The sequence below is a fragment of the Hyla sarda genome, chromosome 1, assembly GCF_029499605.1.
Source record: "Hyla sarda isolate aHylSar1 chromosome 1, aHylSar1.hap1, whole genome shotgun sequence".
NCBI lineage: Eukaryota > Metazoa > Chordata > Amphibia > Anura > Hylidae > Hyla > Hyla sarda.
This window is the reverse complement of record NC_079189.1, coordinates 538,347,230-538,364,265: the sequence shown is the minus strand read 5'-3', so window position 1 is coordinate 538,364,265 and position 17,036 is coordinate 538,347,230. Positions and strand designations below refer to the sequence as shown.

Here is a 17,036-nt window from a genome sequence, read left to right as displayed (position 1 = left end):
CCAAAACTTATAAAATAGTGTTTTTTCATCAATTTTGTCGCACATTGATTTTTTTTCCCGTTTCACCGTAGATTTTTGGGTAAATTAATGAATGACGCATTGGTCACATGCGCTCATTGATACTCCATACTGACAGAATACTTGGGTTATCATTCTTGAGATTGTGGGGGTGGTGAGAGGTTGGACCCCCTGTAATCAGACACTTCTCCCCTATCCCATTAAAGTTTTAAATGAGTTGTCCAGAGGATTAATTTTATATGTGGTGTCCCAGTGCCAAAAGCTGTTCTGTGGTTTTGGACTGCTTTGGGCAGACCTGCAGCACAGGTGTGGGGCTGGCTGAAATACTTATTGCTAAATGAATTATGCTTCATTATTTTATTAAGAGTTAATATTTTTTTTTGAATTATTATGTTGGTATGCTTATGAATGTTATAAATGTGTTACTGTGCCTTTAAGCAGAAAGCAATGTACCCCCCATGTGACCCTGCCTGCCAATTGGAACCCCTAAATTCTGGCCTATATAGTGTAGTGGGGGAGGAGTTTCCCAAGTCCAGTTCACAAAGTAAAGTGTGGTAAAGGTGTAAGGTGTGTTGTGTGCTCCAAGGGAAGGCCCAGTTAAAATCTTCTTTATCTGGTCATTCTGCAAGGATACCCCGTACAGTGAAAGTTCATGCCCTGGCGGAGGAAGCTTCAAGACCTTGACAGAACCCCAGCTACCAGGATCAATCTTCAAGTTTCTCAAGTCAGTATTCATTTATTGGGTGAAAACACCACAAGTCCCAGCAAGGCAACAGGGCTCCCAAGGGGTTATACTGCATCCTCTCACCCAACACCATACTGTCAGTGTAATACCATCTGCACCCAGCTCAGTAAAATAGTTATCCATAACCTGATATTGGTGCGTTCATTTATTCCCTGTGTCTGGCCCAGGAGAAGCTGTCTCCAACCTCAGGGCTTGTATAGGCTAACGTTGCCCTGGCGTGACAAAGTGATAAGGTATTTCCCTATACCACCCGTGGTAATATATATATATATATATATATATATATATATATATATATATACACACATACATATACAATCATGGCCGTAACTGTAGACACCCCTGAATTTTTTCTAGAAAATGAAGTATTTCCCACAGAAAAGGATTGCAGTAACACATGTTTTGCTATACACATGTTTATTCCCTTTGTGTGTATTGGAACTAAACAAAAAAAGGGAGAGAAAAAAGGCAAATTGGACATAATGTCACACCAAACTCCAAAAATGTGCTGGACAAAATTATTGGCACCCTTTCAAAATTGTGGAAAAATAAGATTGTTTAAAGTATGTGATGCTCATTTAAACTCACCTGGGGCAAGTAACAGGTACTGTCAATGTAAAAATCACACCTGAAAGTAGATAATAAGGAGAGAAGTTTATTTTGTCTTTGTGTGTCTGTGTATCCCACACTAAGCATGGACAACAGAAAGAGGGGAAGAGAACTTTCTGATGACTTCAGAACCAAAATTGTGGAATTATGTGAACAATCTCAAGGTTACAAGTCCATCTCCAGAGATCTAGATTTGCCTTGGTCCACAGTGTGCAACATTATCAAAAAGTTTGCAACCCATGGCAATGTAGCTAATCTCCCTGGGCGTGGACAGAAAAGAAAAATGTATGAAAGTTGTCAACACTGGATAGTCCAGATGGTGGATAAGCAGCCCCAAACAAGTTCCAAAGATATTCAAGCTGCCCTGCAGGCTCAGGGAGCATTAGTGTCAGCGTGAACTATTCGTCGACATTTAAATGAAATGAAACGCTATGGCAGGAGACCCAGGAGGACCCCACTGCTGACACAGAGACATAAAAAAGCAAGACTACATTTTACCAAAATGAACTTGAGTAAGCCAAAATCCTTCTGGGAAATCTTGTGGACTGATGTGACCAACGGAATGAGGTCTACAAAGAAAACGGAATGAGGTCTACAAAGAAAAGAACACAGTACCTACAGCGAAACATGGTGGAGGTTCAATGGTGTTTTGGGGTTGTTTTTGTGCTGAATGTGTGCAAGGCATCATGAAATCTGAGGATTACCAATGGATTTTGGGTTGCACTGTACAGCCCAGTGTCAGAAAGCTGGGTTTGCATCCGAGATTTTGGGTCTTCCAGCAGGACAATGACCCCCCCAACATATGTCAAAAAGCACCCAGAAATGGATGGCAACAAAGTGCTGGAGAGTTCTGAAGTGGCCAGCAATGAGTCCAGATTTAAATCCCATTGAACACCTGTGGAGAGATCTTAAAATTGCTGATGGGAAAAGAGAGACCTGGAGCAGTTTCCAAAGGAAGAGTGGTCCAACATTCTGGCTGAGAGGTGTAAGAAGCTTATTGATAGTTATAGGAAGCGACTGATTTCAGTTATGTTTTCCAAAGGGTGTGCAACCAGATATTAAGTTAAGGGTGTCAATAATTTTGTCTAGACCATTTTTGGAGTTTGGTATGGTATTAACTGACTAAGGGAGGTCACCACATCATTCGGCGTCTGTTGAGAGGAGAGTATGAGCGCACATCAGTGGGGATCAGCTCTTGAAGGGAATCAGTGTCAGAAGAATGCAATTCTTTTTTTTTTCTTTTTCATGCCACCTTAAATGGGCACTGTCAGATTCAAAAACTTTTTATGTGTTGTACATCTTGGCAAAACATTAACCTAATATACCCCCAAAAAAATAATGGCTTATAAAATCATGGCTTTGTCCAAGGGGAAGCACAGGCATGGACAAAGTGCAATAAGTGAGGGGGGCTAGTGTGGTGTCTCAGCACCAAAGGCTGTCCTGTGGACTGCAGATCTCCTTGGGCGTACCTGCGGCTCACTGTTATACTGTGCATTATGTTCACTGTGTTTATTGCATTTTATGTTATTTATGTCATGTATATAGTGTGTGTGTGTGTGTGTGGGGGGGGGGGGGTGTTTCCCCAGTTGAAGTTGAGCTCAAGGCCTGGACTAGCTCAGTCCAGTTCTAATCTGAGTACAGTGTGGAAAAGAGGAGAAAGATGTGTGTGGTGAATATTGGGGGAATACTGAGAAGATCAAGTCAGCCCCACCATACTGCAAGTGTTCCCCGTACAGTGGTGGGTCAAGCCTTGGTGGTGTTAGTAATTGGACCTTGTCAGAACCCTAGTCAGCGTGGGATATCTTCAAGTCTCATATCTCCAGTCTATATTATTTAGGGTGAAAAGCACCATAAGTCCCAGCAAATCAACAGGGTTCCCAAGGGTTATACTGCATCCCTTCTACTCTTCTCCATACTGTGTGTTGTACCATCTACACCTACTCAGTAGTAAAAGATAGTTATCCGTAACCCGAAATCTGGGTGTTTCTTACCCCCCGTACACCATGTGTGCGCCATGGGCAATCTGCACAGGGCCACCACTTTTGAATCTCTCGTCTTAATGGAGTGATATGCTCAGTATCACTCCATACACTGAAAAGCACCATACGTCCCAGCAAGGCAACATGGCTCCCAAGGGTTACACTGCATCCCTTCTACTCTGCTCCGTACTGTGTGTGGTACCATCTACACCTACTCAGTAGTAAAAGACAGTTATCCCTAACCCGATGTCAGTGTGTTCTGCCTGGCGCAGGAGAAGCTGCCTCTACCTCAGACCGTGTATAGGCTAACAGTGCCCTGGCGTCACAAAGGGATAAGGATACCTTGCACCCCTTGTCACCACACTAGCACTCCTTTGTGCTCTCACCTGTCTGATAGTACTCCTCTGTGCTCTCTCCTGTCCTATCAGACACAGAAGATTGCTAGCCCACCCTCACTTACTGGACTGTGTCCATTCCTGTGCTTCAGCTTGGACTAAGCCATGATTTTTTAAGCCATGATTTTTATAAAAAATAAGTAAAATTATCTTATGAAGTATATTAGATGTTAATGTTTTACCAAGATGTACAACATATAAAACATTTTTTTTATCTGACAGTGCCCATTTAAGCACTTTGAAGTATTAAATTATTTTCTTAACAGCCCCTTTAATGAACCAGTGGCACATGCTTAGTGTCTCAATTCAAGGCTTACCTTTGTAAGTGGATTTGTTATCTTTATTCCATATGAAAACAGTTTTAGAGAGTATCCCAGAGTGTCAGGCGTGGCCTGAAGTCCGCTATGCCTCAGGGCTGCAATGCCTCTTTTCGCTGACTTATTGCCCACTCCTCCCATTGATTGACACCCAGGGCTCACCTGATAGCAGCTGCCCAGTGGAGATTGCATGGACATGCATTGTCAGTGGGAATTGCGCCACACAGGTGGTTCATCAGACAGGTTAATAATTACTTACAGACTCACCATGTGTGCCTCGGGTAATCTACACAGGGCCACCACTGTTGAATCTTGTATCTTAATGGAGTTACATGCTCAGTACCACTCCATACACTGTCTATGGCAGAGCTTCCCAAGCAGTGTGCCTCCGGGCTTGCTGGGAGTTGTAATTTTGCAACAGCTAGAGGCACCCTGGTTGGGAAACACCAAATGCCAAGTACAGCACTTGGCTATGTCTGGCAGTCCTATAGACAATAAATAGACCATCAATGCACACACGTGACCACCACTCTGTTAAGATGGGAAACCATTTTCAAGATTATTGGGGGCTACACCAGTTAGACCCCTGATGATCATACACCCTCCCCTATTCTGTGGGTTGAGGTTAACTATTGTTTATGGAACAACCCTTTTAATGTAGCAGTGAGCCCCTTATCTTCCCCATATAGCTGCTTAGGGTGACAAATAAAGAACGTTGGAAGGGGTCTGTGTTTCTATAGTCCAGGCATAGGCAACCTTCAGCACTGCAGATGTTTTGTACTACATCTCTCAGGATGGTTTGGCAGCATTTTGGCTGTCAGAGCTTCTTGGGAGATGTAGTCCAAAACATCTGCAATGCCAAAAGTTGCTTATGCCTGTCATAGCCTTTTGCCAGCCTTACATGGTACCTGCCATTAGTAATAAAAATTATATTATCGCTTAGCCTATTTGATTTACCTTTCTTATTTTCTTCTTAATAAAATTTTGTAACTTCGTGTTAAATTAACCCCTAAAAGTTTGGCGACCAGGGGTCCTCCTTCTTGGGTCTGTTTGCAGTTCTGCTTGCATATTGTCTCCTGCAGCAGCCTGTCAGAGACAGACGTTGGGTAATGCAGGTGGGATCTCAGTTCAGCACAGTGTATAGTAAATTTCAGAGAGCTTGGGGGGGGTGCGGTCTCAGCCAATTACAGCCCATCTCACATGGAACTTTTCTGGGCTGCATGTAGCAGAGTAAGTGAGAAAGTTCTCCCCAGCAGGGCTTCAGATGATGTCTCTGCTGCTGGGGAACACCCCTTCCCAGTCTGTTGAGCTTATCGAAACTGAACAGAAAATACAGAACAATATCAGGATAGAATACTAAAAAATTATAAAAACAAAGGGAGGGAGTGGTTTATCATGATGGGGGAATGAACTAGGAGGATTAAAAAAATTATCAAGATCGTGAGAGGTACTCTTCAAGTGTGCACTCTCCTTCCCAATACAGTAACCTCTTGAGTGTCCCCATTTATTTCCAGTTTAAGGGGTTGTAAATTACACTGAGATAAGATATGTAACTCATAAGCCCAGTTGACGTCATGACAAATAAACCAATTTATTTGATATGTCATTATTTATTTGTCTTCGTAACGGAGCTATTCACGACCAGTCACATTCTCAACGTCTGCCTTCCCTTCTGATATGATTGGTATTAATAAGTCTAAAGTATATTCATAATGGCAGCAGATTAATGAAATAAGCACACAGCACGATGTACTGACTTACACAGAAGTAATAATTTATAATGAATGAATGGATGGAGATACGGAAGGCTTTTTTTTTTTTTTTGCTCTCTGTCTCTTGCATAAATTTAAGCATTTCCAATCCCCTGTTCCTGTTGGGGAGTTTTGTCAGCAATAGCTTTTAGAGATTAAACAGAGAATTGATCAAGCTGTCATCAGTCGGAGCAGAAGTAGCCAGAGAGACCTGAGCTTTTGTGGAGCTAGGGACTTTATACCCAGCCTTTGCAACAAGTCATTGGTCAGAGCATGACTGTGGATGGAAACAAGAAGAGCAGAATTTGCTGTATCCATGAGGAGCTCACACAGGCAGCGCATGCAGCTCAATAATGCTCTTCAATGAAAGAAGCTTTCTGAAGCCTCTCACAGACGGGCGGCTGGAAAAGCACATTTATATATCACGTTCACAAAAATGTTTCTCCCATCCTGCTAAGCTACTCATCTAGACACCATGAGCCTACCATCACGCTGTGAATACCTAACACTGGAGAAGGTGGCCAGGTTCCGAAGTGCCTACATCCATGGATCCCCTTATGCCATCAACAAACCCATCGATATCAATCAACAGAGGAAACGGTAACTGGCCATATGTGTCATCCATTGGCGGTTTATTCGGAGTTTAATCATTTGTAGACGGTTCCTCCAAGTGATAAAAATTTTATCTTTTTAATTTGGAGTTAATTATTTTATATTTATTTATTGCTTAAATACTAGTTGTAGTGGAGTAAAGTTTGGCATGTATTGTATTTTTAGGATTGTGGTTTTGTCATTTGGAACATCTCACTATGTCAAAATGTTACCCTGGGGGGTTTCTATAGAACTGAAAGTGAGATAAAATCTGAAAATTCTAGGGCAAGTATTTGTAGATGGTCAAGTTTTTTATGTGTTTAGATAGACTGGCAGATAGACAAGATTACATTTGGTTGGGATTAATCATAACACTCCTGTAGAATATACGCTTATACTTTATTATCACTGATAATAATTGTTATCACTATTGTTATTTTAAATTTATCCAATGAAACCCATTGATCTCATTTAGGCCAGTGTTTGTAGACAGATGTGTGCATGTGTTCAGTTGTAACAATAGATAATGGATATTAGATAAGTAGATTTTAGATCATGTGATAGATGTAGGTGGATGTAAATGGGAAGATGGATGGATAGATACGTAGATAGATACATATCAGATAGATAGAGGTGTGATATGTGGTTGGATCTTTGATACATTTGATTTTGGTCCTAAATATTATTTGTATTATGATGATTATTATTATTGTTATTATTACTCTTGATCACATATAATAGATGGAAACCTAAATTACCTGTTGCTAATGCATTTTGTATCTGTTCATGGAACTGTGAGATGAGCGACTCCAGAACAACATGCTTTCCGAGAATTCCACTATTTGTTCCCCAGTCTTGTGCATCAACATTATTAGTACAATAAAAATATATGAAGGGGTTGGAGTATATAATGATGTGTATACCATTAACTCTTACTGGTTATCATGGAGCCTGCACCGAGCTGTAATATCATTATTTTTATTTTTGCTTTGCCTATTTGTTCTGCGTTCACATGAAAAACATAAAGCATTGTTCATGGAAATGTCATTTTATAGAGAGACAAAAGATCATTTTCAACTTTGTGGTTTAATGAAGGCAGAGTGACTGGTGCAGAGTAGGTGCGGGTACATTCGGGATTAAAAGCTTCTCAATCCAATTTGCTAGGAATATGGAAAATGGTGATGGATTGCAATCTGTGATTATCATTTGAACATTTTTTTTGTGGCACATAAATTATGTATCCCTTCATTTTATCTGTAACAGGATCCCCACCTCCATGTACCACCTATAATGTTGATGTCTTTCTATGTTGCATGAATATGTTCAAGCTCCCTAAAGCACCAGGCCCCTAGTGTGACTGCTGTTGTTGGACAAACTTTGTATGTTGCACTAGAGCTGGGCAGTATGACCAAAAATGTATATCATGGTATTTTTCTAAATTATGGCGGTTTCATGGTATTTAATGGTATAGTGTCAGGTGGTCGGGGGTCCTCACCATGGTACCTGGGGTCTCGGTCAGGCCGCCCGATAACGCTCCTCAGTTCTGCTTGAGTTTCCCGGTGGTCAGGGGTCCTTACCATGGCACCCGAGGTCTCGTTCCGGCCGCCTGGTAACTCTCCTCAGTTCTGCTCGAGTTTCCCGTTGGTCAGGGGTCCTCACCATGGTACCCAGGGTCTCGGTGAGGCCACCTGGTAACTCTTCTCCATGTCTCCGCAGTTCTGCTCGAGTTTGCAGCGCCCGCCCGGAAGTTATGTGCCCAATCGGGAGTTGTAGTGCCCTCCCAACTCCTCACAGTCAGTTCAGTGTGGCTCGGACTACACTTCCCAGAAACGCTGTGCGGCCAGACATTTCTCTACGCCATCACTCATTGGAGTTGGTTGCTATGGAAACGGTATTGCGGTACGTGAAAAATTAATATCGTAAGACAAAAAAAAACGATATTCGGTTTGAACCGGTATACCGCCCAGCTCTATGTTGCACTATATATTTGTATTACTCCCAACGGCATCACCCTGTTTAATGTGGCTGGTAACAGGTTGGGGTTGTTTGTGTTTACAGCCACAAGAGGAGGTACAAGTACTGGCATAGGCACTGGAAGAGACTGGTAAAAGAAGAAGGATGCATGTGGTGATGCCAACGAGCTACACCGCCATACTGAGTGTGTGGAGCATTGGGGAGATAACCGTAATTGTGTATACAACCCTATGAATCATTAGTAGGAGTTGCTGTTGACCTGTGCATAGAGAATACAGAGAAGTAGGCCTTTAGCTTGGAGTTCAGGGTGCTTTCTTGATCTTCTGCAGGAAAGGCAGAGGAACTAGAGGCTGCGGATGCCCTGGTGGACTGGAGGCCAGGTTATGTGGTGCTGTATGTGCGATAGAGTGTAGTGAAAAGAGAGTGTCTGAAAAAGAAGTGGTTGGGCAGCTTCCTTCTCAATAGGGGCCTTAGGCTGTGAACCAGTGAAATTACCACTGCTACTATCCTGAGGTTAAAAAGGTACTGAATCCATTGAAATGTTCCAGGTGAAACAGTGCAGGTTAAGTGTAATTGGGAGTTATGGGGGAAATCTAGTTCATGTGGGTTGATGGATAGCTTCAGTGGGATATGAACATCAAGATTGTTGTGCCACTTTTATATTGTTGTCCTCTTTTAAAGGGAAAGTTTAGATTTTTTTTTACTGACTAGAGCCAGATACTAAATCAGCTTTTTTTGTTTGCAATTATAATTTTTTTTTTGTACATTTAGAAGAGAGATGATTTACAGCAGTTGTAAAGCAAACAACAGACTGGGGGGAAATGGGCTTGCTTTGTGACCTGTGCAGATTTCACTGAGCACTTTGCTCTGACCATCCTTTTTTGTGAATAATCTGATCCTGTCTTATCTTTATACTGGTGTCACATTTTATTTTAATCCTATCTGTAATGATAGGAAGGAAATTGCTGAAAAGCTTTCTCTACAGAACAATTAATCTTAGACGATGATTAGACCCAGTGGTCAGACTGAAAATGGCAAGATTTTATTGTATAAATAGTAAAATAAGAATGAAACTACCATCATCAAAAGTTGTTTGTCCTCAATGTACAGAGCCCTGCTTGTCCACGGTGTACAGAGCCCTGCTTATCCTCAGTGTACAGAGCCCCGCTTGTCCTCAGTGTACAGAGCCCCGCTTGTCCTCACTGCACAGAGCCCCGCTTGTCCTCAGTGTACAGAGCCCTGTTTGTCCTCAGTGTACAGAGCCCTACTTGTCCTCAGTGTACAGAGCCCTGCTTGTCCTCAGTGCACAGAGCCCTGCTTGTCCTCAGTGTAGAGAGCCCTGCTTGTCCTCAGTGTACAGAGCCCCACTTGTCCTCAGTGTACAGAGCCCAGCTTGCCTCAGTGTACAGAGCCCTGCTTGTCCTCAGTGTACAGAGCCCTGCTTGTCCTCAGTGTACAGAGCCCTGCTTGTCCTCAGTGTACAGAGCCCTGCTGGTCCTCAGTGTACAGAGCCCTTCTTGTCCTTAGTGTACAGAGCCCTGCTTGTCCTCAGTGTACAGAGCCTTGCTTGTCCTCAGTGTACAGAGCCCTGCTTATCCTCAGTGTACAGAGCCCTGCTTGTCCATTAGAAACTTTTGACCAGCTAGATATTACTGTACATCCACATACTGTACAGTAGTAATTATTATAAGAACATTGTGGAGGTTCTTCACAGTCTAACAGGCTTTCTTCTATTATATAAAGGTTGGGAATTACCATTCTAAGCAGAATTATTAGAATGATAATAGCTCTGAATAAATTTCCCATCCTGCTTTTACCAATCAATGGAATATTTATATTGTAGTTTTGCTGAACATAATCGGTGACCATTTACTTCCTGAATCTTCTTTGCTATGAATGTCTTTTCTCCATACTGTTCATGTACAGCTCATACCTAGGCTACAGATATAAATGAGAAAAAAAAAAAAAACCTTACCATTATGTAGGTACATTTTCCTCTTTGAGCTTTTACTCGCTACTTCTATAGATCAAACGTAAATGCACTTCTACAGAGCATCGTTGTGCATTAATGGATCACTGGGAAGCTAAGCTGTAGGGCCAAGGGGAGCATGCAACATCTCAATACCAGGTATAGACTATACAATTGTAAAAATCAATCCAAGCATTTATAGCTTCTTCTTCAGTTTATTTAAGTGAGATACAGATGGTCAATGGCTGCTTTTTCATGGGTGGTAGTTAGAAGTGAGATAAATAAGTCAAATTTTTTAAAGAGTAGAATCTAAACATTTTTTCCTGAATATTATATACATTAGGGCTCAAGTGCTAATCTCAAGCAAGGAGAAGCATTGCTGTACTTTACAGTATTTCCAGTGTATGTATGCTTGTACAGGTAGGCAACCAAAAAAGTGACTCCCCCATCCGTAGAACTGCTTTAGGAAACTTATTTTTACAAAGAATAAACAAGTACAGTGGTTCCTCAAGTTACAATATTTATTGGTTCCATATTGTATGTTGAGACCATAACTCTATGGAAAACTGGTAATTGGTTCTGAAGCCACCAAAATGTCATCAAAAGTAAGGAAAAGTGGGAATGAAAGAAAAATAAGTAGATATCTAATACAGATAAAGCAAATCCTTACATATTAAAGTAAGAAAGATCTGCTGGAAGCTGTAAATCACTGTCTATGTAGAGGACAGGAGCTTCTTCAGGGTCCTGTACAGTACAGGCAGTGTTCTAAAAAAGTAAAATGGAGCCGCTCTCACCTGGTGTCCAAAGGAACAGCTAACCCTTGTGTGGTGTCCCAGCACCAGAGGCTGTTCCAGGCCTTTGGACTGTCTCAGGCAGCTCGGCAGCACAAGGTGTTGGGCCCACACAAGTTGCACTGTGATAATATTTATAATATCAAGTAATATATTTTTATAAATACATTTTGTTATTTATGTGTATATAAGTTGTAATGAGAGTACTGTGCCTTTAAAATGTGAGCCATGAACCCCTTGTGAGCCAATGAGACCCCAAAAGTTTCCCCCTACATAATGAGGTGCAGGGGAGGAGTTCGTCTAATTCTATCCAGGCTCCTGAGCAACAGCTAAGCTCAGGTGTGCTGCGTGTTGTGTGCTCTGAGTAGAGGCCTACTTCAGCCTTTATCTACCTACTGGTCATCCTACAAGGTTCACTCGCAGCAGGAATACATGCCCCTGCAGAATAGTCTACAGTGCCTTGGAAGGACCCTAGCAACCAGAATCTCAAGTCATAGTCTACAATTCTGTCCGGTGAAAGCACCACAAGTCTCAGCAAGGCAACAGGGCTCGCAAGGGGTACGCTGCACTCTCACACCAAGGCCAGCTGTCTGTGTGTTACCATCTGCACAAGTAGCAAATATGAAAATACGCCACTTAACAAGTTTGTTGCTTTATAAATTGCTTTTAGTGAAAAATGTTTAAAACATTCACAATATGTCTTTGCAAAAGAGTAGAAATTACAACATTTCAAATCACCCAAAGTGCACCTTCTTCGGACGCGCTCCACACTCTCCAGGCTGTAGGTTATTTTCAGCCCATGTCCGGGCCTCCTTCAGCACATAGACCTTCTTCTCACGAAGGGAACAGGCTGGAACTTGCGTCGACACCTTATAAGCCTGTTCCCCTTCGTGAGAGGAAGGAGGCCCGGACATGGGCTGAAAATAACCTACAGCCTGGAGAGTGTCGCGCGCGTCCGAAAAAGGTGCACTTCGGGTGATTTGAAATGTTGTAATTTCTACTCTTTTGCAAAGACTCTATCAGACATATTGTGAATGTTTTAAACATTTTTCACTAAAAGCAATTTATAAAGCAACAAACTTGTTAAGTGGCGTATTTTCATATTTGCTACTTGGATTTTCAGTGAGTCTGAGCCCTCACTATTGAAAAACGCAAGACACCCGCCCAAGTGTGAATAGGTGACATATATAACATATTTGCTGGACCATCTGCACAAGCTCAGTAAAGACAGTTATCTGTAACCTGACATCGGTGTGTTTATTTGCTCATCATGTCTGGCCCAGCACATGTATTACACCAAGGACCAGGATGTATGCTGGTAATATTTAGGATATAGGGCATTTGGTTTTTTGCCTTCCTCTTTAGCCACACAGTAGGAACACAAGAGAAATATAGGTTAAACTTGATGAACTTGTGTCCTTTTTCAACTTTATAAATTACCATGTAACTACTTTGTTTCCAGACCATTGGTCTTTAAGGGGTTAATTTATAGAGGTTGTGTCATCTTAAAGGGGTACTCCACTGCCCCAGCATTCTGAACATTTTCAGAATGTTGCGGGGGTCGCAATGCCCCTCCCATAGACTTGCATTGAGGGGGCGAGGTGTGACATCACAAGGGGGTATGGTCTTGATTTCACGACCCCTGCAAAATGTTCCAATTGTAGAGGCAGTGGCAAACCTCCATTAAGATGACACAACCCCTATAAAAATTGTAACTTGATCACCAAGGAATGGGGGCCATTTCGTTGTCACTTAGCATTCTAATCTGCAACCCCTTTCTGATGGCTAATCTGTTTGGCGTTTCACATTGTAAAGAACAGTATGTCTATAGATCTTTTTATGAGGTGTATTAAGGTCAACAGCATATGGCTTCATCTTTATGTTTATTGGAAATCAATGGACAATCTTCTTAAAAAAACACTTCTGTTTGCTCAATAGGAAGATCAATATGTGAAACTGTAGTGGATTTTTAGACAGGATAACAGTATGTACAATATGATTTAGTTCAAATGTAATGTAGGTATAATGTCAAAAATAACTAGTCTCATAAAGGATCTTACCACTTTACACCAATAGGGCCATGATATCCTGGTTGCAACAGGTTTTTTTCCCAGAGCATGTAAATAGGGCCTACAAATTGCCGCACATCACCCAGTATGAACTGGAGATGTAAGGCCGATAATGATAATTTTGAGGGGTGACATGAACAATCCAATTGCATAGCTGAAGGGAAGACTCAGGCCTTGTGAAGACTCTGTAAATCACCAAGATCGGCGCTTGTTTACTGCTACAAGTCGGACCCCCTGAAAGGGCTCTTAGGGGCGGATTTTGCTTATAAGTACAGATTGAATCCACTTCTTGTTAATAGGATTGAATTCACACACAGCTGTTTTGTTGAAATTCACAACTGAAAAGCAGGTCCATACATTTGAAATGTCTGCATAAAACAGCTGCATGTGTCCTCACCCTAATGGTCCTTTTTTCTCAAAACTGTTTACCAGAAAAATTGGTATTGTTGTGCAGCAACCAATCAGAGCTGAGATTAAAGGGGTTATCCAGGAAAAAACTTTTTTTATATATCAACTGTCTCCAGAAAGTTAAACAGATTTGTAAATTACTTCTATTAAAAAATCTTAATCCTTTCAGTACTTATGAGCTTCTGAAGTTAAGGTTGTTCTTTTCTGTCTAAGTGCTCTCTGATGACACTTGTCTCGAGAACCTTCCAGTTTTGAGGAGGTTTGCTATGGGGATTTGCTTCTAAACTGGGCGGTTCCCGAGACACGTGTCATCAGAGAGCACCTAGAGAGAAAAGAACAACCTTAACTTCAGAAGCTCATAAGTACTGAAATGATTAAGATTTTTTAATAGACATAATTTACAAATCTGTTTAACTTTCTGGAGCCAGTTGATATATAAAAAAAAAAGTTTTTTCCTGGATAACCCAAACTGTCTTAGAAAAAAATGAATGCTAAGTTCTGATTGGTTGCATGAAATCAATGAACAGAGCCATATCTTAGTTGTAATAAAATGGGCCTAGTATTAAAAAAAAATATTTGTAGTAACTTTCATATAGTTAGATTATTTTCTATATTATTCCTATTAATATGAGATCATGTAATACTCACTTGATATAAGAATATTGGTAATAAAATGTATAGCAACAGTGGAACTCAAGAATGTGTATAAGACAAGCATCGGATGCACGCCTACAATGGAACGCTACAGTAGATACACAACATTAATGGAATTCTAGAGTGGAAGCATGATAACAGCACAAGGCTGCCGCCCAGGTCATGTGCAGAGTCATTGCTATTATAGATAGATGACATGCAGTTCATCTACAATGGCCTAAAATAGAATCAGAAAGACCACTTTTCTGAAGAATCTTTCTCTTTTTCTCTCTCTCTTCCTCTCTCTCTCTATATATATATATATATATCTATATATATATATATATATATATATATATATATATATATATATATATAGAAACAGCTGTCTGCAGATGGGTACTCTTTCCTTCTGGAGAGAGAGTTCTGGCTTGGCATTAATCCCGATTTGCTTTTTATATTCCGTAACTGGAGCTAAGCTGATACCAGGGAACATCGCCTGAAAAGGTGATGTAATGAGCTTATTTGCATATTCCCCTACCCAGAATGCCTGCGGAGTGCTTAGTGGCCCTTGAAAGCTCCGTCACACCATGAGTGGTGAACTCTCCCTGAGTTAAATACTCATCCCGTTTAGTAATATATACACACACAGTGGTCCCTCAAGTTACAATATTAATTGGTTCTGGGACGACCATTGTATGTTGAAACCATTGTATGTTGAGACCAGAACTCTATGGAAACCTATCAATTGGTTCTGAAGCCCCCAAAATGTCATCCAAAAATAGGAAAAAGGGAGAATTAAGAGGAAATATAAGTAGATAACTAATATAGATAAAGCAAATCCTTACATATAAAAGTAAGAAAGAGCTGCTGGGAGCTGTAATCACTGTCTATTTCAGTGTTTCCCAAGCAGGGAGCCTCCAGCTGTTGCAAAACTACAACTCCCAGCATGCCCGGACAGCCAAAGGCTGTCCGGGCATGCTGGGAGTTGTAGTTTTGCAATAGCTGGGGGCACCCTGCTTGGGAAACACTGGTCTATGTAGAGGACAGGAGCTTCTTCAGGGTCCTGTACAGAACACGCAATGTCCTAAAAAAGAAACATGGAGCCGTCCTCACCTGGTGTCCAAAGGAGCAGCTAACCCTGGTACAGATAAAGTGTACAGAACATGTTGTACCTCCCTGTACTGTAGGGGGCACTACCAGACACCAGTCAGTGCATGCACTTCAGTAATACAGGGGTTTTACCAGTAAAATGCCCATTCTGATTGGTCGGTTCTTCCGGCCATTGACACATTTCACAGATCTGGACTGTCTGTAGCATTGTATGTTGAGTCTGGTTTCAACTTACAATGGTCCAGAAAAGACCATTGTATGCTGAAACGATTGTATGTTGAGGCCATTGTAATTTGAGGGACTGAGGGATTACTGTATATATATATATATATATATATATATATATATATATATATATATATACACACACACACACACACACACATAGTGGGAGATTAGCTCCCTTCAGCTAGGCAAATAATGGCAAACAGCAGTCGGACACATTGACTGGGATGCAAAGCTTAAAAAGAAAAGCTTTTACATTCAGGCACAAGATACGAATGTCTTGTCAAAGCATTAACTAACGCAATTGTAGTGACCACAGGGTGTCGCAATGGATGTAGCAGGGTCTAGTGGTATTAACGCCGGGGGCAAGGTGTTGTTAACCCATTAGTGTTCGTGATGCTGCAATGAAGGAATGTCCACAGCAAGGGTTTTGAAGCAACTGGAACTTTTATTTGAAATACTCAGTAAACAGTCTTTACAATAATGCAGTTTCCTCAGAGGCAACTGGGACACAGGATACCTCGCAAGCTTGCTTGGACTTGTAGTTATGAGGATATTTAATTGGTATAGGTCACAGCAAAAAGTATGCAGACTCCCAATTTCAAAAAGGCTGTGGTCTTTATTTAGGTCATCAGCAATGCAACGTTTCGGCTATAATGTAGCCTTTGTCAAGCATGCTTGACAAAGGCTACACTATAGCCGAAACGTTGCATTGCTGATGACCTAAATAAAGACCACAGCCTTTTTGAAATTGGGAGTCTGCATACTTTTTGCTGTGACCTATACCAATTGGATTTTCTATATCTGGACTGGTTATCCGGATGGTCACGGGCATAAGAGCAGGGACTAGTGCTGTCTTCCTCCTTGGACGTATGAGGATATTTAGGCAGACCACTGTGATACTTATATATTCCTTTAGCTGAGTAGTAGTCACTTGATTTGTGGAGATATTTGTAACTCACGTTTTAGAAGTGGCTGCTGGACTTTAGGCTTTGGCCTAGATGAGATGAATTTGCAGTATACAGGACTCTGTGCTTTCTTTAGGTCCAGGAACTAATAGAGTGCAGGAACAAGAGAGTGAGAATAGAGAGTACAGCCCCTTATATACTAGGGGGCTGGACTAAAGCCCATTGGTTGCTAGTGCCTGGGCTTCCTGTGCCCATGGAACTCTAGGTATATCACATGACAGTAGTTCACATGACCAACACTTTATACACTTCTGTACAACTTTATACATATGAACAATATATACACACAATGGGGGACATGTATCAAAGATTTTACCCCTGTTTTGTGTGTATTTTTTTGCGCAAAATTTTGCGCAAGCCTTTTTTTTGCGCAATTTTTTTGCGCACGTTTTGGTAGAGCATGTCCTCCAGATGTGGCTAAATCAGGGTACCTTGGAGTGACATCTATAGTACACATGGATTTATTAAGTGCGTACTTTTT

The 17,036-nt window shown here is 41.3% G+C and overlaps 1 protein-coding gene across 10 annotated transcripts in view; it reads left to right on the top strand.

Moving 5' to 3' along the window:
* The window catches only part of PDE4D (phosphodiesterase 4D), an 846,931-nt gene that overhangs the window by 454,487 nt on the left and 375,408 nt on the right, over positions 1-17,036 (top strand). Inside the window, exon 1 of one of the 10 annotated variants that reach the window (XM_056540914.1) lies at positions 6,275-6,414. The exons of the other annotated variants lie outside the window; for them this stretch is intronic. Within the exon in view, the coding sequence (XP_056396889.1) occupies positions 6,290-6,414 (125 nt within the window). The 5' untranslated portion in view covers positions 6,275-6,289. Of the gene's footprint in view, positions 1-6,274; positions 6,415-17,036 lie in introns of those variants that run through there. 10 annotated transcript variants of the gene reach the window in all.